This window comes from Mchenga conophoros, linkage group LG3 (assembly GCF_057382185.1).
Source record: "Mchenga conophoros isolate Kocher_MC1m ecotype Shallow Benthic linkage group LG3, M_conophoros_male_GT1.1, whole genome shotgun sequence".
In the NCBI taxonomy this organism is placed as follows: domain Eukaryota; kingdom Metazoa; phylum Chordata; class Actinopteri; order Cichliformes; family Cichlidae; genus Mchenga; species Mchenga conophoros.
Window position 1 is genome coordinate 40,818,386 of NC_140528.1, and position 27,309 is coordinate 40,845,694.

Genomic DNA, 27,309 nt, shown 5'->3' on the forward strand with positions numbered 1-27,309 from the left:
TGGCAGGATCAGCCTGATGTTATTTGGATCTGTTGCGAAATCAGTTTCACCCCGGTTCTTTTTATTCCTTGGGCATCCATAGACGGTCATTTTCACAAAAACCTTTATTCATCTTTATTCATCTTCATTTCAGCATGCATCTTCTAGAAGGGGAGACGTGCAAGGCCGGTGTCCCTCTGCAAATCTTCCACTCCTTTGTTACAGTCAGCGTTATAGAAATGACCCAAACATAAAACCTCCATGGTGTGTTGCAAACTCTGTGTTTGTGTGTGTATGCACGAGCACATGAGTGCCTGTGTGTGCGCGTACCCATATGTCTATGTGAGTGCATGTGAGTGACTGTATGTGTGTGTGTGTGTGAGTCACGTGAGTGAGTGTGCTTGTAGGTGTGGGTGCGTCGTAACAGTCAAAGCACTGTGTGTGCGTCTCTGTGTATGTGACTTCCTGACAGTCATAAAAGTAATCTCCTCACCCAAGCTACAACAACTTCCTTTAGGCAACATACAAAACATAGTTAACATATTACAAACACTGAGACCCCCACTCTGCATCCACTGGGCCATTGGCCTCTTGTTGTCTTACATTTACATTTAAAGTGGAGAGTCTCCTGCAAACCTATTTCTAAGTTATAATAATTATGAGCTTTTATTTAAAGGTACAAGCATCAGCATCGGCAACCCCCACCTGTAGCTTCCTGTCTCCTTTTATGACAGGCAGACCCCCAGTGTCCATAAATTCCTTTCCCTGCACACAATTACACACACTCTCAGGTCTATAGCTAAGCCAAACTAAAACGCACAGACAAATCCTTTCCTTATTCCTCTGATTTACTGCTGGACCCTCTTTTCTAAGCAAATTTAACACATTATATTCTAATAATTATTTTCTTGTACTCACAGATCCCACTGTAACTTTACTGTATAAAGAGCTAACATCTCCAAAATGTCAGGAGTAGTTAGTCATTACAAGAAGAGTTTGTGAACTAAAAATCAAGAATGTGGGATACAGTTTGTCTGTGATTTCGAGAGCCCAGCACCTGCTTCCGACAGCGAAAACTAATGCTGCAGGGGAGACCTTGGCACTTGTGCAGGTGAAGCCAAAGGGAAGATATGCTTTTCTAGTCTTTGCTTGGAAGGAAGTTGGTTTGGAACCATATTTGCAATCATTTTGCGACTCTTTTGCCTTTGACATGTGGACCCTAACATGGTAGCAAAGTGCAACAACGTCTCTCTGTAGAGGGTCAAGAGTTAAGGGTATGCCTTTAATTTTTTCCCTGACAGTACAATGGCATGAATAATCCTTCACATTTTACCAGTATAAATATAAAACAATTACATGGGGGCAACATAAAAGACTCTTATGACTAGTCAGTCTGCCCCAGGGCAGCTGTGGCTGCTGTGGCTAGCTTGTCTCCACCAGTGTGTGAATGTGAGAGTGAATGAATAGTGGAATTGAACAGCGCTTTGAGGTTTTGAGACTATAATGCAATCCATTATAGTAATTACACATCATAATAACGCAGAAGAAAAGAAAGCAATTCATTCTCAATTGCTGTTGATTTCAGGGGATTTTCCAACCTGTTTTGGTTCAAAAGAGCCAAAGGAAAATCATCATCTGCTGCGTTACCCACATGAACTCTCCAAGCCCCAGGAACCACCCCTCCTCTTTTCACACCGGATGCGATTAGTCACATATATGGAATCCATTAGACACTTCCGGAGTACCCCCCTCCCCTCACCGGATGTGATTCGTCGTGCTTATGGATCATATTACACACATCTGGATTCGATTAGACACTTCCGGAGTTCTTCCGGTAGGGTCAAAAGGTCAAGGCTGGGGCCATCAATCAAATTTTGACATAAGCCGTATGGGATATCTCTCTCTCCTGTTTTGGCTTCCCTTCATTGGCTTCCTGTTAAATCCAAAATTGAATTCAAAATCCTGCTCCTCGCATACAAGGTCTTAAATAATCAGGCCCCATCTTATCTTAATGACCTTGTAGTACCATATCACCCTATTAGAGCACTTCGCTCTCGCTCTGCAGGCCTACTTGTTGTTCCTAGAGTATTTAAAAGTAGAATGGGAGGGAGAGCCTTCAGTTTTCAGGCCCGTCTTCTGTGGAACCAGCTTCCAGTTTGGATTTGCTAAAGCATATAGTTAGGGCTGGACCAGGTGACCCTGAATCCTCCCTTAGTTATGCTGCACTAGACGTAGGTTGGTGGGGGATTCCCATGAGTTTTTCCTTTCCAGTCACTTTTCTCACTCACTATGTATTAATAGACCTCTCTGCATTGAATCATATCTGTTATTAACCTCTGTCTCTCTTCCACAGCATGTCTTTATCCTGTCTTCCTTCTCTCACCCCAACCGGTCGCAGCAGATGGCCCCGCCCCTCCCTGAGCCTGGTTCTGCCGGAGGTTTCTTCCTGTTAAAAGGGAGTTTTTCCTTCCCACTGTCGCCAAAGTGCTTGCTCATAGGGGGTCATATGATTGTTGGGTTTTTCTCTGTATCTACTGTATATATATATATATATAAAGCACCTTGAGGCGACTTATGTTGTGATTTGGCGCTATATAAATAAAATTTAATTGAATTAGAAGGGGGAAGAAGGGGATACCTTGGTCAAAGGTTTCGAGTGAATGAAGGGGAAAAAAGAGGCTTGTGATTGGTGAAAAAATGTGCAATAAAGGAGACTTCTCCTTTTCATTCAGTCTGTATAGCTCCTTTATCCGACCTGATGCCTGGACTGCTGTCTGTGGTCTTCAGCATGATCACAATGTGTTATTTATGTGTTTTGAGTTGTTTACAATGACATGACAGTAAGCATTATCAGTGCACATACAATAAAAGCATCTAGTTTTTACTCCAACATTGATGATGATTTTCTTTTGGGTCTTTTGAACCAAAACAGGTTGGAAAATCCCCTGAAATCAACAGCAATTGAGAATGAATTGCTTTCTTTTCTTCTGTGTTATTATGATGTGTAATTACTATAATGGATTGCATTATAGTCTCAAAACCTCAAAGCGCTGTTCAATTCCACTATTCATTCACTCTCACATTCACACACTGGTGGAGACAAGCTAGGCACAGCAGCCACAGCTGCCCTGGGGCAGACTGACTAGTCATAAGAGGAGGTGAAGGATTATTCATGCCATTGTACTGTCATTTACAGACAGGGAGAAAATTAAAGGCATACCCTAAACTCTTGACCCTCTACAGAGAGACGTTGTTGCACTTTGCTACCATGTTAGGGTCCACGTGTGAAAGGCAAAAGAGTCGCAAAATGATTACAAAGTTGCCATGAGAGATTATGTTTGTCCTGTGACAAAGTATTTGAAGAGGGGTCACTGAATAGTTGATTATGAAAATGGTGTGATCATATACCATGGCTTTCACAGTCACCAGATCTCAACCAAGACTATCTGGGTAGATTTGACTGACATAACAGATAGATAATAGCTCTGTTAGTGTTTCAGAATCAATTCCAGTAAACACTGAAGCTCTTGCGGAGATTTGATGCAGAACAGCTGATTGTTCTGATAATATTTTGAAATGTTCAAAATGCCCTGGCTGCATTTTAAGGTAAACAGCAGCAAAAAAAAAACTGTTTGCAAAACTCAGTAACTTTTTTGAAGAAGTAACTATATAATTAATTGCCCAACATTGGTCATTATATGCTGTATTTTGCAGATAGAGTTACAGGACTCTCTCCCAGACCACAAACGCATAGTCATAATACAAGTCAGAGCTTTATAATAAATAAAAAAATGAAAAAGTTCTCTTTTCAAAATTGGAGTTCAAGTTATTTTTACTTCAAATAGTGTTAACATACTACACTGCTGTAATTTGATTATTTTAATAAACCATGTAACTTGGATGGATTAGATGCTGGCGTGACCACAGTGCACACGTCTGCTGTTGCTCACAGTGGTCCAAGGGATCGCTCAGAGAGTTTGTGCGTTTGTTCAGACACATGAAAAATTCGAGGAAGCATTGATGGCAGGACTTTTTTGGTCAGTCTTGTAGGAATGGGGTCTAAAAGACACGTTGATGGTTTGGAGGAAGTAATTATTGACGAAAAAGAGTCTAACTTAACATCAGTGGTACTAAGAGTAGCTGTAGATAATATTACATCTGTGGGATGGTTACTGGTAATTTTTTCTCTAATGATAAAAATTTTATTTGTGAAGAAGTTCATGAAGGCATTACTAGTTAACGTTAAAGGGATGGTTGGCTCAAAAGAACTCTGACTTTTTATCAGCCTGGCTACAGTGCTGAAGAGAAACCTGGGGTTGTTATTATTGTCTTCAATCAGTGATGAATAGTAAGATGTTCTGGCTTTGCGGAGGGCTTTCTTATAAAGCAGCAAACTATTTCTCCAGGCTAAATGATGATCCTCTAAATTTGTGACACGCCATTTCCTCTCCAGCTTACGAGTCATCTGCTTTAGGCTACGTGTTTGAGAATTATACCACGGAGTCAGGTACTTCTGATTAGAGACCTTAGTTTTCACAGGAGCTACAGTATCCAGAGTCGTACGTAGTGAGGAGGTGAAATTATTAACAAGATAATCGACCTCTGTTGGGGTAGCGTTCAGATAGCTGCTCTGCTCTGTGTTGGTACAGGGCATTGGGGATGATAACAGTGGGTGGATTATATTCTTAAACTTAGTTACAGCGCTTTCAGAAAGACATCTACTTTGATAAAGTCTACTCTCCACTGCTGTGTAATCAATTATTGTAAAAGTAAATGTTATCAGGAAATGATCAGACAGGAGAGGGTTTTCAGGAAACACTGGTAAATGTTCAGTTTCTATGCCATATGTTAAAACAAGATCTAGAGTGTGATTAAAGTGGTGGGTGGGTTCTTTTACATTTTGAGAGAAACCAATTGAGTCTAATAACAGATTAAATGCCACGTTGAGGCTGTCATTTTTAGCATCTACATGGATGTTAAAACCACCCACAATAATTATTCCCATACGGTAAAAAAATATATTTTGAAATGTATTTCAAAATATACTGTACCAAAAATGGCCAAAAAATACATGCGCTAAAATACATTTTTAAATATATTTATATATTTTGAAATGTATTTCCGCTATATTTAAATATGTATTAGAATATATTGTAACCCACTGCTTGTTTCAGCAGAGTTAGCATGAAGGAAGGAAATGTGATGATTGGAACTCAGGTGGCCAAGTAAGAAACACAAACAGTCCAGCACATGGGGAAAGCTTTTATCCTCAGTGATGTGCATGCCTGATGTTTACTGAAACTGAACGCGGCCTTCATCTGCTGCTAATGACCAAAGACTTTGTGTCATTCCTCACTGACTCAAGAGTAAAAACAGATGCTGAGACATACTTGGCCGACTGTTCAGACGTACAATCTGTTCCAGTGGAAATGTTTTTTGTTGACAAACATGCACAATAAATTACTTTCTATTCAGCCTCAAAGGGAATCTGTTTCAAACCCACATGTCACACATTTCCTTTAATTTGTAGGAACAGTTTGTAGCACTGAGAACAGATCTTCCTCGGCAGTCAGTTTCCCACACAAAGCGACGTCACACAGAGGAAAGGCTAACATATGTGTTAAAATGAATTAACATTGCAGAAATACACATACACATACCAATTGTACAGGTGCTCAGTCTGGTATTTGAGTACCTTATGCCTAATAGAGCAGTAGACTTATGATCTTTAACTGTATTCTACAGTTTAAGCTTTTCAATGTGGTTATTATGTTGCTGTTGTTTTCCTTTAGAGTGATCCAGAGTAAAAATCCAGCATATCCTGTGGGAAGTCATGTTGTGAGTACCAGTGGGTGGAGAACCCACACACTCAGTGATGGGACCGGCCTCACTCCCATCCTGTCTGAGTGGCCTAAAGTTGTGTCCCTGTCTCTGGGTGCAATGGGGATGCCCGGGTAAGAAAGATTTAAGTAACCTCCATGGATCATGGTCACTTTCTATTGGACATTAAATCATGGCAGGATGTTCTGATTCTTCCAGCAGTTATTAGGTTACAAACTGCAACCGAATAAAATAATTAAAAATCAAAAAATAAGTAGACAGCAAGTGGACGAACCCCAGTTGTTTTGTCCTGCTGATGAGCTGAAGCAGAGTTTCTAAGCAGTCATTTTTGTGGATGTAAGTAATATGGCAATCAAAGAGGCAACAGCTGGATTTACTGTTTCTGTCTCTCTGCAGACTGACAGCTGTTTATGGGATAGAAGTAGTGTTGGGACTCCAGAAGGGTGAGACCCTGCTGGTGAACGCTGCAGCTGGAGCAGTGGGCTCCGTGGTGGGACAGATCGCCAAGATCAAGGGCTGTAAGGTGGTGGGCTCGGCAGGCTCTGATGCCAAAGTGGCTTACCTCAAAGAGCTGGGATTTAATGAGGCCTTCAACTACAAAACTGTGGGTTCCCTGGAGGAGGCTCTGAGGAAGGCTTCACCTGAAGGATACGATTGCTTCTTTGAAAACGTGAGCTTTCTTTATACATGTATTTCTTTTGCATATTCAAAATATATTTATAATATATTTTTAAATGTATTTTAACGCATATATTTTTTGGGCATTTTTTTAAATATATTTCAAAATATATATAAAATATATTTCAGATGAAACCATGGTGTCCTTTGATGTAGTCTCTCTCTTCACTTGCATACCCACCACGGAGGCCGTGGAGACTGTCAGAAAACGACTACAAGAAGACAGCTCCTTGGAGGACAGGACCAACTTCACACCCGATCAGATTTGCACCCTGTTAGACCTCTGCCTCACCACTACATATTTCAAATACAACGAAGGCTTCTACAGACAAAAACATGGCTGTGCCATGGGCTCCCCCGTGTCATCTATTGTAGCCAACCTTTACATGGAGGAAGTGGAAAGAAAGGCTCTTGGCTCTTTCAAAGGAAGAGTACCCAGCCACTGGTACAGATATGTGGACGACACCTGGGTCAAAATCAAGACACAAGAAGTGGAATCCTTCACTGCGCACATTAACGCTGTGGATAAAAACATCAAGTTCACCAGGGAAGACACATAGGATAACTGTTTGCCTTTCCTGGACTGCGCTGTGCACATTGAAGAGAATGGCAACCTCAACATCGAAGTTTACTGGAAGCCCACAAACACGGACCAGTACTTCCTCTTTGACTCCCATCACCCTCTGGAACACAAACTTGGAGTAATTAGGACCCTACACCACCGAGCAGAACATGTTCCCTCTAAGCGTGAGGGAAAAAAGAAGGAACACACATGTAAAGGAAGCACTCAAAACATGCGGTTATCCTAATTGGGCGTTACTAAAGTCAGCAAAGAGGCACAGAACAGAAGACCAGACACCAGCGAGGGAGGATAAGAAGGACAGACGCAACAACATTGTCATCCCCTATGTAGCCGGTGTATCAGAAAAACTCAGGAGAGTTTTCTTCAAGCATGACATCCCGGTGCATTTCAGACCCAGCAACACGCTCAGACAGAAACTGGTTCACCCGAAAGACAAAATGCCAAAAAACACAGACTTAACAATGTGGTGTATGCTGTAGCGCGCGGGGACACTAAAGCGGTCGCGCCAGAATGTCACGCTAAAAAGAAAGATTCTTTAAAATACAAGGGGGAGCAAGCGAGTCAGATACCACGGGCACAGAGAGGAAGCAGGTCTGATCAGAAACAGTTTATTACTAGGCCAGGGAGCACAAATAAAAACACTCTTAAAATGTATGTAATAAAATGTTTGCTCTCTACTAAAAACAATTCTAAAACCCATAAAACTACCATTTTCTACATTCACTACCCCCCCCCCCCCTGCTATAATTATGCCACATGTTCATTATGGGTCCATCAGCAGGCCAGGAATTCCTTCTTTAGAGCAGAGTCCACGCCAGCCTCGTCTTCGGCAGACAAGAAAGAGCCACCCATCTTCTTGTCCTTCCGCTGGCCCATCACTTCCCATCCCGGCTTGCGTTCTGCACCCGAATCCATCATGCGACCACCGCCACAGCTCACCTTGCGTCGGTGTCCTGTAAAATAACAAATAGGGGCCAGAACAATGGTCCCAGAAGCGGCCCTGGCTCATGGCCATGGCGACCCTCTCCCAATCCAGCTGCACCCAGTAAACAACAGTAGAGACCCTACTCACAAATGCAGGCAGAGGTAAACCTCTGCCCTGCTGCCAATCACTAGTGATGTGACGTTCTGTATCGAGGCTTCGGAGCGTGTGTCGAGTAATGGAGGGGGCGTTTCCGCAATGCGCGTATCGAGGCTTGCTTCATTTATGGGAGGAGCTGAAAATGATGACGTCCGAAGCCTCGCTGTACCACGTGACTGGTTCAGGAAGTGGTTCGAACTTTGCCGCGAGATATGACAGAGATATAAACCCCTCAGACTTCATTCAAAATGTGGGTGTTTGATGGAGAGTTGCGGTTAGTGAGAGTTTGGAGACAGTTTGGAGGTTTATGAGAGTGAGGAGAGAAAGTCAGGAGAGAATGGAGGCAGCTAAGAAGAGGAGGATGTCCTCCCCTGTGTGGGAACATTTTGATTTTATTCCTCCCAACAAGGTGTGTAAATTTCTACAGAAGATGTATTTTCATAATACTGATGGTGCAATACAATTTATGTTAAGCGGCTTTACTTTTGTACAAGGTGAAGTGTTTGCTATGTGCCAGGGAGCTGGGATATAACAACAACACCTCATCCATGCTTAGGCACTACAGAGCTTTGCATGAGAATAAGGGGAACACCGATTCTGGAGCAAGACCAGGTGAGCCATCAAATGCAATGATAATAAGATAAGATAAGATAGAACTTTATTAATCCCTCGGGTGGGTTCCTCTGGGAAATTCGACTTCCAAAAAGCACAGCAACGACCGAAGTTACAGTTACAGAATTGTTATATATATATATATATATATATATATATATATATATATATATATATATATATATATATATATATATATATATATATATATATATATATATATATATATATATATATATATATATATACATACATACATACATACATACATACATACATACATACATACATACATACATACATACATACATACATACATACATACATACATACATACATACATACATACATACATACATACATACATACATACATACATACATACATACACACACACACACACACACACACACACACACACACACACACACACACACATATATAAATACAGAGACAAATATAAATAAAATATACAAAGGGGATAAATAGAATAAATAGGAATAAAAAATAAAAATACAAGTGAATTGCACATTTCAAGTATTAAGTCTATTGCACTGTTGACTATTTACAAAAAGTATTGCACAAGGTATTGTACAGTGAGGTGAAGAGGCACTACAGCTTAGTTGTTCCCCCCTCCTTTGTCCTCCTGTCTCCCCTCCCTCTCCCCTCCAGAGAGGAGTTAAACAGTCTGATGGCGTGTGGGACAAAGGAATTTTTAAGTCTGTTAGTTCTTGTCTTGGGGAGAAGCAACCTGTCACTGAACAGACTCTTCTGATTGTTTATGGCCGTGTGCAGAGGATGCCCAGCATTGTTCATAATGTCCATCAGTTTCTTTAGTGTCCTTTTCTCTGCCACTGTCACCAGAGTGTCCAGCTTCATGCCGACCACAGAGCTAGCCCTCCTGATCAGTTTCTCCAGCCTGGATGAGTCCCTCTTTGCTGTGCTGCTCCCCCAGCACACCACAGCATAGAAAAGTACTCCAGCAACCACTGACTGGTAAAACATCCTCAGGAGCTTCCTGCAGATGTTAAAAGACCTCAGCCTCCTGAGGAAGTACAGTCGGCTTTGGGCTTTTTTATACAGGTGCTCTGTGTTGCATGACCAGTCCAGTTTATTGTCCACCCACAGCCCGAGGTACTTGTACGTGTTGACCACCTCCACCTCCTCCCCCTCTATCTGAACCGGCAGTGGACCTTCTCTGGACCTCCCGAAGTCCACAACCAGTTCCTTAGTCTTTGAGGTGTTGAGTTGCAGGTGGTTTGTGTGACTCCATGCGACAAAGTTCCTCACCAGACTTCTGTACTCCTCTTCCTGATCATCCCAGATACACCCCATGATGGCCGTGTCATCTGCAAACTTCTGAATGTGGCATAATTCAGAGTTGTAGCAGAAGTCAGAGGTGTACAGGGTGAAGAGAAGAGGGGACAGCACAGTTCCCTGTGGTGCTCCTGTGCTGCTGACCACTGTGTCAGACGTGATGTCCTTCAGCCTGACGTACTGTGGTCTGTCGGTGAGGTAGTCGGAGATCCAAGCGACCAGGCAGGGGTCCACCTCCATCCTGTTCAGTTCTTCCTGAAGCATACAGGGCCGGATGGTATTAAAGGCACTGGAAAAGTCAAGAAACAGGATCCTGACCGTGCCTTTTCCCCCATCCAGGTGTGAGTGGGCTCTGTGTAGGAGGTACAGGATGGCATCCTCCACTCCGACACCCGCCTTGTATGCAAACTGTAGTGGGTCCTGGGCATGTTGTACCTGTGGTCGGAGGAAGTTGAGGAAGAGCCGCTCTAGAGTCTTCATAAGATGTGACGTCAGTGCCACCAGTCGGAAGTCATTCAGCTCATTGGGCCGGTTCCTTTTAGGGACCGGGACGATGCAGGATGTCTTCCATAGGGCGGGCACTCTCCCCAGTCGCAGACTGAGGTTGAAGACTCGTTGTAGCGGCTCCCCAAGTTCAGCAGCACACGCCTTTAGCATCCTAGGACACACCTTGTCTGGGCCTGCTGCCTTTCATGCTGTAATGTTACTAAATGATATAACAATATTATACAGCTGTTATAAGTTACGTGTGTGATATTTATATCTGTGCTTTGTCTTTATTGTCTTTCCTCAGGAGAACAATCTCAAATAGATGAAGACCTGGTTACCATGGTGATTGAGGACTCACAGCCATTTAGCATTGTGGAGGACAAAGGAGTTAAAAGATTTGTTAAATCATTAAATCCCAGCTATGTTCTCCCCACTAAAGGTTATAAAAGCAGTGAAAATTTAGTTTTTACTGAATAAAATATGGGCAGGACTGAGGCCTCAGTGTGTAGCTGTCCCCTCAGTGTGTAGCTGTCCATACCTCAACGTTACAAAAGCACAACTACTGTCCACACCCCAACCACACCTCACCTCACAGTAAATGATCATTTCCATTTCAAGCATTTCCAAATAATCATTTCCCATACTGCCAGTATAAATATACACAGTATACTGCCATCACTACAATATACATGTTTTACACACTCCTTTTGTTGTTGACATTTACAGGCTGTGTGCAAAAGGCCACAGTCTTCAAATTCATGCCAACTAATATTTTTACGTCCAGTAGGTGTCCTGCTAGAGCAAATGAAGCTTCAAGAAGCTTTGCGCTGGGGTGAACCAATTGGATGAAAAGCTTCAGTGCTTCATGAAGCTTCATCTGCCCATCACTACCAATCACACGCGTTGTCTCTTACTGTTGCCGTTCCATGAGGTCAGGACTGGGTCGCCTCATCACACTGGCCATCTCGCATTAACCTTCCAGTCTGGGGCCTCTCTCTTCAGTGCCCAGCTAGCCTGTTTTTAAAAGGTCTTTACACAGCTGATAGGCCACCTCTGGACACACCCCTGCCTCAGCAGGTGGTCCCTATCAGCTAATTTGTCCCATGTGCAGCCAGTCCACAGTGGATAAAAACCATGTCACATAGAACACTAAAAACCATGCAATAGAAACAGAATAAAACCATGCAAATAAAACAACACTCATAAATAAACACTAAAAATCAGAATAAAAACAATATACAAGATAAATACAAATTTCCACTGTGTGACATATGCTGTACAGTGCGGTGAGGAATGCCCAGACCTCTACATTGGAGAGACCAAACAGCCACTTCACAAGCGCATGGCACAACATAGAAGAGCCACCTCCACAGGACAAGACTCAGCAGTCCATCTGCATCTTAAGGATAAAGGACACTCTTTCAAGGATGCCAATGTTCACATTTTGGACAGAGAGGACAGATGGTTTGAAAGAGGAGTGAAAGAAGCCATCTATGTCCACTGTGAGCGACCATCTTTGAACAGAGGCGGGGGTTTACGACACCAACTCTCTGCCATCTATAATCCAGTTTTGAGATCCCTTCCCAGACGCCTTAACGCCCACTCACATCCTGGGCCATCTGACCTCAGGAATTCGCATGATAAGGTGGGGCCAGGTTTCACAATGAACACACCCGAAACTCTGGCTGATTGGGACCCACGCCCAGTTTCACACCTTGGCTCAGGCCATTAGAGGATCATCAGGGGGTCCTTTTGTCCCTCTGTGGGGGGTCACTCCCACTAGGTTTATATCTGGGACTCTCCACCATTTGACCTTAGAACTGAAGAAGCTTCTCGGATGAGAGGTGAAACGTCTTCAAGTAACTTAAAGAAGTCCAGACGCTTTTCTTTGCAAGCTCCTTTGACTACGATGACCGGGATGACAGGTTCTCAGTCATCCAGGTCTGAGTGCTGTGACAGTCACCATAATCATAACAGATATCAGATCCCGAAAATATGGGTATGAATTGTGAAAACATCGTTCAAGTATGGGATTAAATAATACGCTGGAAAAAATAAGATAAGTGTAAATGCTAGTTGATGTAATATGTGGTATAAAAAATATGGTAATTAAAATCATTTCAATATTCAAAATAAAATATCTATCTGTATCATAAAAACAAAATCTACACCAACAAATGTGACATGACTAAGGGGGAAAAACAAGACCAAAAAAAAACACATGTAAAAAATCGTGTTAATATGTGGACATCCTCGTTTCTGAGGTGCTGGAAGAACGAGTTGGAGACCAGTAGCTGCATGCCAGTTGTTGGCGTGGGGGACTTCAGTGGTATTTATCTATTTATCAGTTTCTCATTTATGAGCTTTGCAAAGTATTCCTTACATCTTCTCAACAAGCTCTCTTCCCTCTTAGTAATCATCTCTATCCTCAATCACTTCAACCTCCTCAGATAATTAATAATTTGTGACCTCAAATTACAAACCAGAGTAAGTGACTGGTTAGATTACAAAAGATTCCAATGTAATCATTGAGCGAGATTTGTGTTTTGGCTCATCTGAAGAAATCAACAATGCTGGACTGATCTCTGCATGACTTTTGAAACCACGTTTATCAGGTTAATTCTGTGTGGTGTGGATGGCCATGGTTATAAAACTCTTTGAATAGATCTTTATCAGAAGAGAAAGAATATTCTTAAAGTACTTAAAAACATTGATATTAATGTTCCCAAACATGTTAGTCTGTAGTTTTGGCCACTGCCATCATGAGGTCAAACTACATAACTACATTTAGAAACAGGCTGATGACTGACTGGAATAGCAACTTTTATGTATGTCCACTAGATGGAGCTGTTTGAGTTTAATTACCACACAGTTCCAAGCAGATCATCAGTGATGCTTTCACTGTTTATTCCAGAGTACAATGTTATTAATTAGTTATTATTTTTATTGTATTTATTGTTGAGTCACATGGATAGTGATAACTGGTAATTTAGACACTAATATTTTTTTTCCTTTAAGTGAAGTTTTATTAATTATTTAATTAATATAAGTTTTGTATTGCAACTATTTTGTCTTCAGAAGTGTGGCCTTTTCTGGAGGTGACTGCATCACAGGGGCTGCACCTTTAATATGACAGGTTAAGAGAAAATTTCTGATCCTAACTAAATTTCTAAACTATGGTTACGTTGCTGATCGTAGTCGCACTGAAGCCCTTGTGTGCTGTGAACAGCCACTGACACAGACAAGCATGAGAAAAACAGTGAGAACAGAAGTTTATTGATCATGCAGTAAAACTAAATCACTGTCATGGTAACAAGAACAAAGTGCCAAACTAAAACATGTTAAAATGTGTTTTGCTGTTGCTGTTTTTAAATCATTGTTGATTTTACAGTTTTTTCTGAATGCTTAAACCCTAACTGTGATTCCTGTAGCACAATCTCTAAAACTATTCAGACTTATAGCAAAACCACTCACTGAGTTTGCAAAACTAAAAGCACAAAAACTGCTTTGCACTCAGTTTGCAATTTTGTAACACACACTTTGCAAAACTGTAGGCACAATTCACTGCACAACACTCAATTACCAAATTTCCAACACACTCCTAGCAAAAGTATACACATGTATGGCTATCATTAACACTAATTTGCCAACTGTCTGGCACACTTTCACATGTGAAAACTTTTTTAGATAATTAGTTCACTTTGCAATCAGCCTAAGCACTATAATACAGGTAAGCTGTGTGTGCGGAGTACAATGGAGGGAGCAGAAAGAGTGAGAAGTAGAGGAGGCCGAGGAAGAGGACGTGGAGGTGAAGAAGTAGGATGAAGAGGACGACAAGGACAAGGAGGAGCAAGAGGAAGATGAGGAGGGAGGAGAGGAAGATGAGGAGGGGGGAGAGGAAGGGTAGGAAGAGTAAGAAATAGAATTGCTGATGACATCAGAGCTACAATAGTGGACCATGTAATCAACCGTGGAATGACCCTGAGGGAAGCTGGCCAACGGGTCCAGCCTAACTCGAGCCGCTACACTGTAGCAAGTACCATAAGGACATTTTGAAATGAGAGTCAGTGAGTACAGTCACTTCGCACAAAGATTTGTAGCACTGCCATATGCCAATGAGAAACACACCAATACCATTGATGTAAAAATACTGAAATTGTTACTTTACAGAATTGCTAGATGACCAGATGCTGGGGCAGAGGAAGCATGTTCACTGCAGACCAAGTAACCCATATAGTCATTATGGCGATTGCAAATAATCCTATACTTGGAAATAAACACTTGTGTTTGTTTTGATGTGTTTGAATAAACACCAGTACTTGAAGTTTGGATCCCTCTATGCTTATGGATCTATGACAGAAGTATGAGCTCAAACTGACATAGCCTACCTTGTGCACAGAGAAAGCAAAAGCCAGATGTGTTTTATATTCATACCATCAGTGTGCAGTTGGCGCATTGTGTGCTTAGTAGATGATGGCTTGTGTGTACTGTTTGATACAGAAACACTATTTTTACGAAGGTGTGAAGAGTTAATCTAGCTGTGTTTGCTTTTGCAAGAGAACTACAATGTTTTGATTATTGGGTGACAGGTTTTCTTATTTGTGTGAAGAGTTTTGCAAAATTAGCCAATAGTTACAAAAAATGTGCTTAAGCAATCAGAAAAAACTGTAAGTACTGAAACAGCTCTGGTTAAGGTTCTGATTTTTTTAATCAAATAAGTGAAAACAAACAGACACAGTAATCATTTGTATGCATGGATGTCCTCTGGTTTGAAGTTCTGAATGGGCCAGTAAGAGACCAGCAGCTGGACGTCAGTGGTTGGACTGGTGGACTACTTCAGTGAAGAGTAGACGACACCTGGCTCTGGTTTAAAGTCTGAACACAAACACACACAGTTCAAAGAACAGGAAACATGATTACAAGCTTTGAACTCCAAGATGTCCAATCTCTCTGCATGACACAGTCCCAGCTCAGACTGTGCAGTGGGGCTGCACCGATTCACAGAGTAATTTGAGTTACTTGATTCTAAAAAAAATCCTCCATACATTGTTTTTATTTTTTTGCTTCGGTAGCACCTTTACAAATGACCAGTAGGACATCAGTTTGAATAGAGACCTTAGACATCTAGTTTGGTACTCACAAAATGAGTTGTTTTGAAAGTGAACAACTTGTACCTTCATTGCCTCAGTACAACTCATCCATCCATACATAGATATAGAATCAAATAAAATAAAATAACAAATTGAAATGAAAATTATTAATTTGAAACAGGCATACTGTCAGGGAAATGTCATTGTGCAGACCAATGACTGTTCTACAGTCACTGGAGCAGACCCTAAGATTAAGGAACTGACCTCCCAGCCCATCGTTCCTTCAGTGTCACGGTCTGTGGAGATAGACCGTGTGGAGATGTGTGTGGTGGACCCAGGTGCGAATACAAGTGAGGATACGGGAGTGAACTTAAACAAAAACGAGCCTTTTATTGTGGCTGATGATCATGACAGAAACAAACAAGAATGAGGGCAGCACAAGAGCAGTAACTTAAACAAACCTGAACTGGGAACAAACTATGCTATGGCTGAGGATACAAAAGACTGGGCATGGAAACACGGAGGGTGGGAACACAGACGACGCGACACAGACTGTATGAAACACAGAGACTAAATACACATGAAGGATGATCAGGGGAAGTGGCCACACATGGCAGCAGCACAAACTGGGTGTCATTATGACTCTACAACACAGAGCAAACACCATCATGGCTATTGATCAGTGGTTGAGAATCATGAGAGTCATGAGAATTTGCATAATTAAGATTAAGGAACTGACCTCCCAGCACATTGTTCCTTCAGTGGGCTGGTTTCAGTCATTATGCAAATGTGCTGTTTATAAGATTTGGGGAAACCTGCAGTCAGCCGAGACTGAAGAAGTCACTTGGATGAGTGACAAAAGATTTCTCCCACAAAACGCTATGAACAGAATCAACTTTGGAGACTTACCTAAAAGCCTCATTACCTCTTGACAACCAAATGTAACTTAATTTACAATGCTTCACAATGTAATGCTTTTGAAATGCTTTGTAAAACCTCAAATATCATGGTTCTATTAACACTCAGCTAGTATCTAAACTTAGCAGATAGCAAACAAAAGCATGTAACAAGATTTACCAATAAAGTTATTGTCCCGACAGACTTCTTCATCTCAACAGCTTCTTTATTGTCCCATGTACAAGGGAGAATAAGCACAGCGCAAAAGCCTCATGCAGATTCAAAGGGCAGTCCCTCGATCTGTTACATTTATTAAAGTTCCTCATTCAGCGCCTACTTTTCTGTTTTTTAGTACTCTGTGTTCCTGTACCCTTCATACACAGTTTTGAACTAAATATCTCCTCCTTCCTTTAATTTTCTTAACCCTCCTTTTATGGTGCTACACTTGGATTTTGTTTCTTTCACTATACTTGTCCTACCCCCCTATAAAGTGTGAGTGGTTATATACAGAGTCTTGACGTGCAACAATTTCATCACCTAGTTCTGCTTTTTGTCTATAATTACCAAAATGTGTTAAACGGCAGTTAGCGCTGCCTTTTCCTTTAATGCTGCTTCTTACTAATTATTTTCCTCCTGCAGTTACACCTGCCTGCTAGCAGTATAATGCTATCTACAGTTCCACACTCTACAGATGTTATAACCCTTGAGGTCAGAGTTTGGCCTAAAAGAGTAGCTTTTACATTAACATGTAAAAACAATTTCATCAGCTGGTTTGCAGCACTGCACACCGAGACACTTCCTTGCTGGGCTTTGGCACACACTAGACCGCCATAAGATAGACTCTCCAATCGGAGTGCTACAGAGTTTAAATGAAGCATCGAGTGTAACCCATGTGAAATACAGCCTAAACCTCTTTTCGTTAATTAAAGCGGTTGCTTATTATTGTCACACACACACACACACACACACACACACACACACACACACACACACACACACACACACACACACACACACATAGCCCTGTTTCTCCCTGTCCTTGTCTGTTGTCTTCGTCTCTGTTATCAGTCATCATTCATCAAGTCTCTCTGTGCCTGGGTCCTCGTCAGAAAACATGACATCACTGTTTTGTACATTTTAACACAATTAAATCCCCACATTTGTGAAAGAAAAGCAAAACACTTTTTTGAAAAGTCTGTAACAAAACCATCAAATCTGATAAAGGTTATTTAAATGCTGCAAACGAAGAATGGATTGGAATAAAATACATATCCTAACCTTAATTACTGGGGGAGAATAATGAATGATGCTCATAGTGAGTAAAAAGTAAATTGGGTGCATTGTTTTGGACAGAGATTCACATTTAATGTGTATGTATAATATAATACAGATACATAAAAAATACACTCCAAAAATTGACGAGTCCTTGAAATGTACAAATGTACAAAAAATTAATTAAAAAATTATAAAAATTATAAAAATGCGTTTCAGCTGCTCAGTCTGTGGTTTTTCATCAGATATGGGGAACACTGAGTTGTATTTGTAGTCATTTCCTTCTTTGCCGGGTTTCAAAAATGTAAAAATAAGACAAAATAAAAACAAACCAACAAACATGAAAACACCAATACATATAAGACTTATAATTTGCACGGATGGTTTTTCAAAATTCTATACTCGAAAAGTGAGCGCGAGAGCCCTCAGTGCGCCTGCTTGCTGAAGTCAAAGTAAACTTTATTGTCATCTCTGCTACATACAGTCCAGTATATAGAGAGACGAGACGACGAGGCTCCAGTTACAGCAGTGCAAGTAAACAAGCAATAAATATAAGAAGAGTAAGAAGATAAACATAGACTTTAGGACTCGGGGTAAACGGCTCATTAAAAATTTTAAATGTATAATTTACAGTTAAATGATTTGAAGTCAGAATGAATCAGAAGACTTTATTAATCCCTAAGGAAATTATGTGGGTTACAGTTGCTCCAAGAAGAAATTATAAAAATAGTAACAGTAACAGACGAAATTCCAATTCCATTTCACGGATCAGATAAATTTGGTGGACGAACACATCAAATTCACCAGGGAGGATATGAAAAGTGGCAGGTTAGCCCTCTTAGACTGTGAGATTTCCATCAGTAATGGGGGACATCTAAAAGCTGTCGTGTACCATAAACCTACGCATATGGATCAGTATCTAAGGTTTGATTCTCATCATCCACTTGAGCACAAACTGGGTGTCATTATGACTCTACAACACAGAGCAAACACCATCATGGCCATTGATCAGTGGTTGAGAATCATGAGAGTCATGTGAATTTGCATAATTAAGATTAAGGAACTGACCTCCCAGCACATTGTTCCTTCAGTGGGCTGGTTTCAGTCATTATGCAAATGTACTGTTTATAAGATTGGGGAAACCTGCAGTCAGCTGAGACTGAAGAAGTCACTTGGATGAGTGACGAAAGATTGCTCCTATAAAACGCTACGTCCAGATGATCAACTTTGGAAACGTACCTAAAAGCCTCATTACCTCTTGACAACCAAATGTCACTTAGTTTACAATGCTTCACAATGTAATGCTTTTGAAATGCTTTTTAAAACGTCAAATATCGTGGTTCTATTCACACTCAATCATTTCATTGTAACCAAAGCAAGTATCTATATTTTAATACCTCCCCCTATTGTGATGTGGCTTGGGGGGCTGGCTAACCATATCTAGCAGCTAGCATCACACCGACCATCACCAGTAACATTTGTAGAACAAACATAAACCTATAAACTATAAGGAACAATAACTGAATAAAAACAACATCCTACATTCTCATAGCTCCCAATTGGTGTTTTTAAAAGGTTTCTGAGCTTAATCAGCTACTATCTAAACTCAGCAGGTAGCAAACAAAAGCATGTAACAAGATTTACCAATAAAGTTATTGTCCCGACAGACTTCTTCATTTCAACAGCTTCTTTATTGTCCCATGTACAAGGGAGAATAAGCACAGCGCAAAAGCCTTGCAGTCCCTCGATCTGTTACATTTATTAAAGTTCCTCATTCAGCGCCTACTTTTTCTGTTTTTTAGTACTCTGTGTTCCTGTACCCTTCATACACAGTTTTGAACTAAATATCTCCTCCTTCCTTTAATTTTCTTAACCCTCCTTTTAAGGTGCTACACTTGGATTTTGTTTCTTTCACTATACTTGTCCTACCCCCCTATAAAGTGTGAGTGGTTATATACAGAGTCTTGACGTGCAACAAGTTCATCACCTAGTTCTGCTTTTTGTCTATAATTACCAAAATGTGTTAAACGGCAGTTAGCGCTGCCTTTTCCTTTAATGCTGCTTCTTACTAATTATTTTCCTCCTGCAGTTACACCTGCCTGCTAGCAGTATAATGCTATCTACAGTTCCACACTCTACAGATGTTATAACCCTTGAGGTCAGAGTTTGGCCTAAAAGAGTAGCTTTTACATTAACATGTAAAAACAATTTCATCAGCTGGTTTGCAGCACTGCACACCGAGACACTTCCTCGCTGCGCTTTGGCACACACTTGACCGCCATAAGAGAGACTCTCCAATCGGAGTGCTACAGAGTTTAAATGAAGCATCGAGTGTAACCCATGTGAAATACAGCCTAAACCTCTTTTCGTTAATTAAAGCGGTTGCTTATTATTGTCACACACACACACACACACACACACACACAAAGCCCTGTTTCTCCCTGTCCTTGTCTTCATCTCTGTTATCAGTCATCAGCATGTCATGGAGTGGGTGGGAAGTATTATCCAACATTGTCTTTATCTTGGACAACATTCGCCTCTCCGACACCACCCTAACAGAGCTCCATCCCCACAACATTAGTAATGGGTTGCATTTATATAGCACTTTTCTAGACAGTTTCACTATTCATTCACACACTGGTGGAGGCAAACCACAGTTGTAGCCACAGCTGCCCTGGGGCAGACTGACAGAAGCGAGGCTGTATATCGCAGGGTGAAGTGTCTTGCACAAAGACACAACGACCAGGAGGGATTGAACCAGCAACCTTCCGGTTACAAGATGAGCTTCCAACCCCCTGAGCCAGTGGATCAGTTTATTTAGTCTATTTTCATCTGTGACCCTCAACCTCCTGCCCCAGCATGCAGCAGCACAGAGGATAGCACTGACCACAACAGAGATACAACAAGACATTAATTAGAAAGCCGACAGCTTACTCATTCTGATGCGTCGGCGGTTCCGCACTTTGTGTTTACGTCTTTTTTTGTGCTGATTCTGAAGCTGCAGGTTTTATCTCTCTCCAAACAATATTCACTGAACCAGCAGCAAAAGACGATCCAAACTACGCTTCACATAAACATCGTCATGAATCCCTTCTTGCAGTTTTGTCCCCACAACGATAAAAATCACACTTCATGCACAGCTCTCTCTCTGTCCGAGTACAAAAACAGTTTCCCATTCACTTGCAGTCTACAGTTGTTTACAGCGTTGTTGGCCACTTTGTTTTTTTTTTTTCTTTTCTTTTTGACTTAAATGACTTCTGACAAGAAACGTTTTAATATTATGCGAAATGCATAGCTGTCTCTAATAAAAACCTCTGTAACTTTGCTTCACTTCACCAGTCCAGGTAATGTTCATATGTCGATTCACGGTTTTCTTTAGTTTTTGTTCTACTGCAGAATATTTTTAAGATTACCTGCTTTAAAATCCCAGGCCTCCTCCTTCATGTTTTTCTGAGTTTTATCCTCAGTTACTTTGGCACAAAGGCATCTGCTGTGATGCTTACACCTTTGATAAAGTCTCACAAGTGTCACCTTTCTTTTTATAGTTATAAAAATATGGATATGTACTGATTAGTGATCAGAATTATAATATTTCTGACTGCCTGAGGCCAAATTCTTCCGATTCAAATTGAATCAAATCATGGATTGAATTGATTCGGGAGCCTCTCTCCACCTACACAGACAGTTTCTTAGGATGATCCATTAGACTTGAAACAAGTCTGAAACACTAATCTGCTAAAAAAAAAAAAAAAAAAAAAAAAAAAAAACAACAACAACAACTGCATCTACAAAGCAGAATCCAGACCACCTGAAATACTTGTTCCATCATGAAATGAAAAATATGAAGCAGGGCAACTGAGTAGCTAAAAACCTACTATTTACCTAACTATTTATTATTTTATATATGAATGGAACAGCCTTCCTCTCCTTCATTACCAAATGTTTACAGCCTTTTACACAGTGGTAAATATGTCCCTGTCCAGCTTTAGAGAAGTACTGATCCAATCAAATTTAACAGGATCGGCCCACAGTGAAAGATGAAGAGCAGCTGGACCTCTGACTTTTTTTGTCCATACGTGACATCTTATTTTGCAGCTGGGTTACTTTTTGCAAGATGTGTAAATTTCTCCAGGTATATCGAATGTATATTATTACAACTACAGGGAAACATTTTATACTGATTAACTTTTTATTCATGTATTTTTATCTATTCGGAGCTTAACTTCTATAAACAGCAACTGAATTTCACAGTTTGTACCTCTCCTTAACAGCTCTTCTGAGAAATGACTACAAAGAGCTGGGTGTTGTTTCTGTGGGAATAAACGAAGGTAGATGACCACAAAGCTGCTATTTTGTTTCTTCATGGTGACTGATACACTTCACCACAGAGCAGGAAGCAAGCATGTTTTCAAAAAAACTATTCTTAGCCAAGCAGCAACACACTATGGTGAGAATGTTTAGATTCAAGCTGTGGTTAACTCGACTGAACAACAGGCAGCAGGAAGCTGCTACTGTGGTTTTAGATGCAGACGTTTAAGTCAAAATGACTCATTGTATTAAAGGGACACTTTGACAGGCTGAAAACCTACAGTTAAAGACCTTTAGTCTGTTCATATGTTCCATCCTGAGCCTATTATTATTAATAACAAATTTATCCTGTTTATAACCGGCGTGTGAGCCAAAAGCAGAGAGTAGAAACATCTGAGCTGCTTTTTGATGAAATATCCAGTTACCACACTGCTAAAAGTCAAAACACGTCTGACATCTGGGCCATACAAGCTCAACCTGTACCTGAAACCACAGTACTGAAGACATAATGTGGCTCAAAGAAAACTAATTAAATAAATACATTTTATGTTGATCACTGGACTGCTGAAAACAATCCTCCATGATCACATGTGATCACATTTTGGTTCACAGACCCTCATGCTGCAAAAAAAGTAAATACAGCAAAGAACGTAAAAAAAACAACAACAAGAAAAAGACCCCCAAAAGATTTTAGGTGATATAAATAAATCTGCAAAAGGTTGATTCTGTTCATCTGGACGTAATCCGCGTAATCATCCACGTACCCGAACCAATGACTTGGTGGTGTTCCAGTGTAGGATAACAAAGCTCTATTTTCTACTTCTTCCATGTACAAGTCGGCCACAGTGGGCGGGGAACCCACGGCACACCCATGTTTCTGCCTGTAGTGCTGACCCAAATATGTCAGCACTACAGGCAAGAGACTCTGACAGCACTGAGCAGATCCGTCAGTGGCTGCAACACCCATGATGTGGGACAGAGAGATTTTGCAGGTCTTTCCTCCCTACTGCAGTCAGACTCCATAACAAAGAATTTTGCAGCTAACCAGATGCACATATCCACACAGGTGCAATAACACAAAGTGCAATTTTGTTGTTTGTCTTATCCTATCCTATCCCATTGTTGACCTTAAATTTTACTATTTTAACTGTCTGCTTTCTGCTGTGACGCAACAAATTTCGCACGTGTGGGACTAATAATAATAAACTAGTAAACGTATTTTAAATGGAATGAAGACTGTTCGAAAAGGAAACACATTTGATTGGTGCTGAAAGTGGTTCTGTTGCTGAGTTTTGGGTCAGTCTGTAATCTCGTACAAATTACCTTCAACGCATCAGTGACTGGAACGCAAGAGAAGAGACATGTAACATCGTACAAGATCTGCCTCCATAATGACATCTCTCACCTTCTCAACAAAATCCAAGGTGATCAGGATGTGGTGTTCAGAGCTGCGGGTTGAGGATCGAAGTCAGAAACTCAGAAATATTATAGGTGACCAACTTGATCCTACAGACATGCAGTCTTAAAGGTGCATCCTGTTTATGTATGTTTGCTAAATTTGTCCCTTTCTAACTGCTTCAGACAATCTATCACCTTCTTCCTGTAACCACATCCTGGGTGATTTTTCAGGTGCTCGCATGCATTTTTGTCACTGACCAGTGACAACATTTTGTCCTGATAGTCTTTCTGGATTAGAAAAAGCATGCGCCTACCTTTGTCTGCCGGAAGGATGATGATGTTGTTGTCATTACTAAGTGATGTGAGTGACTTCCTCTCCTCCATGCTGATGTTGCTGGGGGATGCTGGGAGCTCTTCATCACTGAGACAGCCTGAAACTTCCGTCCGCAGTTGCTCTGCTTCCACGTCTGCAATGTTGTTGTTTTGAATTGCTGATTCTGGGCTGTGATCAGTTTCACTCGTGGGATTTGTCTCAGCATCACAGCAGGGGAGGGTTTTTTGCTGCTCTTTAACAATGATTTCTCCATAGGTGATGCCTTCACTTCTCACTTCTAAATCGATTGGAGCTGAATCACTCTCTGTGCAGTAAAACAAAGACAGGACATCAGTGCATGCAGTGCAGCTGCAGAACTTATTGTATAGTTTTGTTTTTTTGTTTTGTTTTGTTTTGGGGGGTTTTGGGGGCGGGGTTTCTGTTTCAGAATTTTTTACACAATAAACAATTTGGGTGTAAATATAATATTTAAAAACACTGATGACTGAAAATACAACAGCTCATCGTCAGGATCTATGTATGTATGTATCTGGTCAGCATGACAGGATGTTACACAAACTACCAAATACTAAACTTTATAAAACTTTAAAACAGTTGAAAATAGATACAGAGATTAATTTAATTTGAATAATGAAGCAATTAAAACAAATTCTTTTAATTTTCCTGTTACAACAAAATACTTTTGTTCACTTTGAGCCCTCTTCTATTATAAAATCAACCATACTCAGAGTCAGGAAAATTAAACATTAAACTAAAATCAGCATATTGGAGAGGTTAAGGTCAGCGAACATGTCTTCACAGTCATGAGGAAATACATTGTAAAAATGTTGCTGCATTTAAACTTTTCCTTCACTGTATTAACAAACCATACAAAAAGTCTGAGCACCAGTTTTGGTGAGTGAAATTCTAGGATATATTTTAATTTTAATTAGCTCTAATTAGCATCTATCTGTGCCTGTGTGATGCCCTCATACAGTCTATGTATTTAGCGCAAAAGTCAAGCTATGTAGCACTTTCCTAAATGTAGTCCCTTCTGGTTCTAGAAACCAACACTTTCCTGAAGTGTTCACATTTTATAAAATAATGCTTCTCCTGACATTCAAATCTCACAACCACAAAACCCAGACCCCAAAAGACAAATTAGAAGCAATATTACCTCTGCTTTGGTCGACTGACTGTTGTTGACGCTGTAATATTCTGATGTCGCTGTATGTGATGTCATCTTTAATGTCCTCTTCCTCAGCTTTGTCATGATCTGCTGAAATGATCAAAATGTCAGCGCAATTATTGCAATTTACTGTAAAAATTCAATATGGAATTTTATTTATGTAACAACTTGCTCTAAACTTATTTCTATATTTTATTGTATTGTAACAATTATTATTTGCATGTGCAGAGAATGTAAATAAAAAAACATCTATTCATAATAAATGAGTAGATTATTCAGGAAAATAAAACCACATGTAAAACTGACAGTGTGAATCTCACCTTCAAGTTTCCTACCAATGTATCTTCTCACCAGTAACACCAGTAACACCAGCAGAACCGTAAGAGTAGATGATGTAAAAAATGACAACACAAAGACAACAGGAGGAGAGAGTGTTGGAGCAGAGTTGGATGTAGGTGGAGGTGTGGTGGTGTGATTCTCTAAAATAAAGCAAACACAGTCATTAAGTTGTCGTCACATTGTGAATGTTGAAAGCTGCAGAAACACAGACAGGTGAGTGTGTCACCTGTGACAGTGATCCAGCATGTCCTTTACTGACCTTGGTTTGTTGTGCAGCTCAGCAGTGAGATCAGAACTGAAGAGAAATGACACTCAGGTTGATTTAACTGAACATGAAGAACAGGTCCACACAAACCAAAAACTTGTGTCTTCTATATCTGCTTATTTTTACTTTGGTGCCAGTCATACGTTTTGGGTAACAAAGAACTGAAAAAGTGTGCAATGCTTATGTCGCAGCTTTAAGGCAGGGATGACTATGGGAGTTGCTTTCTCACTTCATATGCTTTATTTCCAAAATCAGGTCATTGACAAAAACATACAGCAGCTTCTCTTCAACTCCTAGCCCTCAGCTGCGGTGGAAAAGAACGGATCCAATCCCCTTCAAGGAACATATGTACAAAAGAGTCTTTTCTGACACACCAATGGGGCGTTCATTGCCGTCTTGTAAATATGAGTACTCTGGCAGAATAACAGTTCAAATGAAAAATATACCAGAACAGACAAGCAAAAAAAAGAAGTGTGGTGTACCTTTGAACCAATGAACAATGTATAACAATTTATGCTTTTTAACATAACCTGACCCCGTCAATATCTGTATCTCTCACACTTAATCAAAAAAAATGGTAAAAACATAAATAAATAAATATTAATAATGACTTAACCTTAACATGTATTTGGAATGTTGGGGGAAACCTGGAGTCCTTATGAACCATTTCATCCATCAAGTTTCTACCACTTGTTCTTTTTATCTTTGGATTTTCTTTTTATTAATATTTCTCACGACATGAAAGTATCCATGCAGTTGAGCCTCATCATGGTCTTTTACCACAGTTTGAGCTGTTTATAAAAGCAGCACTGAAAGTGATCATTATGATTATGTGCACCACTGACTATACTTTAAGTATAGTCCATCATCAGTTATCAGGAGAGCAGACAGTCAAAGTACAAGAATTCAAACAAACACAGAGATTCTACTTACAGAGCAGACACAGCACAGATGTTTCCTTCATCGTCCTTCTCACTCATTTGAGCTTTTTTTCATTTCTCGCACTGACACCAAGTAAAGCCCGCCCTCTTCCTCTGAGCACCAGCTTTTCTTTTAATTGAAACACAGTGGAAGGAAGTAGCCTTTGTGTGTGATCAAACAATTTAAAGACATGAATGTAACCAGGCTATAGTTGTTGTTGTTTTTTTTTGTTTTTTTCTAAACATTTGGAAAGTCCACTCTCACTTAAAACTGCAACACAAACACAAAAGGCAAGACCAGTAAATTAAGGCCATTGTAGCTAATTACATAAACACATACAAGCAAGTAGTGGTGCAACGGATCACGGTTGATCCGTAATCCGAACCAATCCCACTCCACGGTTCGGCACACACGTGATCGGAAGATTCGAAAAAGAAGAAAAAAGTATGTGTATGGTGCGCGTGGTCAGTCTGTCAAGCGATAGTTATGGCCAGCGCTAGCGGAGGAGCAGAGGAGTTTGCGGTATTTAAGCAGCCCTTTGCTGCCCAGTCCGACCGGGCTAAAGCTGTTACTAAAGCTAACGGGGTGTTTAGCAGCATTCGGGAGGCCGCATTCTGTTGTGCAAAACAAGGGGTTTAAACTAGTCAACGCGTTAGTTGACGCATTGATGCCGTGCAGCCCCAAGCACGGGTGATCCGCGGTAACTAGTGCTGTCAGCGTAAATCTCGTTAAAATGA

At 40.6% G+C, this 27,309-nt stretch overlaps 2 protein-coding genes and 1 pseudogene across 2 annotated transcripts; 2 read left to right on the top strand and 1 right to left on the bottom strand.

The window, feature by feature from the left end:
• Window positions 1-27,309, top strand: part of LOC146578653 (uncharacterized) — a 563,460-nt pseudogene that overhangs the window by 164,763 nt on the left and 371,388 nt on the right.
• LOC146578660 (prostaglandin reductase 1-like) lies at window positions 5,164-8,045 on the top strand. Its single transcript, XM_085250202.1, has 4 exons — window positions 5,164-5,204; window positions 5,772-5,933; window positions 6,217-6,490; window positions 7,860-8,045. Exons 1-4 carry the CDS (start codon window positions 5,164-5,166, stop codon window positions 8,043-8,045), a joined length of 663 nt encoding a protein of 220 aa, XP_085106328.1.
• LOC146578661 (uncharacterized) lies at window positions 15,412-26,643 on the bottom strand. The gene is made up of 6 exons (XM_085269036.1): window positions 26,585-26,643; window positions 25,646-25,681; window positions 25,368-25,526; window positions 25,036-25,137; window positions 23,860-24,183; window positions 15,412-15,455 (listed from the first exon to the last, which is right to left on the bottom strand). Exons 1-6 carry the CDS (start codon window positions 26,613-26,615, stop codon window positions 15,412-15,414), a joined length of 696 nt encoding a protein of 231 aa, XP_085125162.1. The 5' UTR covers window positions 26,616-26,643.

What these genes read in the sequence shown, in the direction of transcription:
- LOC146578660 (XM_085250202.1), top strand. Translation starts at nt 5,164, where the DNA reads ATGAAGGAAGGAAATGTGATGATTGGAACTCAGGTGGCCAA. An exon ending in ATTGGAACTCAGGTGGCCAA is followed by an intron (nt 5,205 to 5,771) that starts GTAAGAAACACA and finishes GTTTTCCTTTAG; the next exon opens with AGTGATCCAGAGTAAAAATC. An exon ending in GGTGCAATGGGGATGCCCGG is followed by an intron (nt 5,934 to 6,216) that starts GTAAGAAAGATT and finishes GTCTCTCTGCAG; the next exon opens with ACTGACAGCTGTTTATGGGA.
- LOC146578661 (XM_085269036.1), bottom strand. Translation starts at nt 26,615, where the DNA reads ATGAAGGAAACATCTGTGCTGTGTCTGCTCT. An exon ending in CATTGGTAGGAAACTTGAAG is followed by an intron (nt 25,138 to 25,367) that starts GTGAGATTCACA and finishes TGATCATTTCAG; the next exon opens with CAGATCATGACAAAGCTGAG. An exon ending in GTCAGTCGACCAAAGCAGAG is followed by an intron (nt 24,184 to 25,035) that starts GTAATATTGCTT and finishes TTTACTGCACAG; the next exon opens with AGAGTGATTCAGCTCCAATC.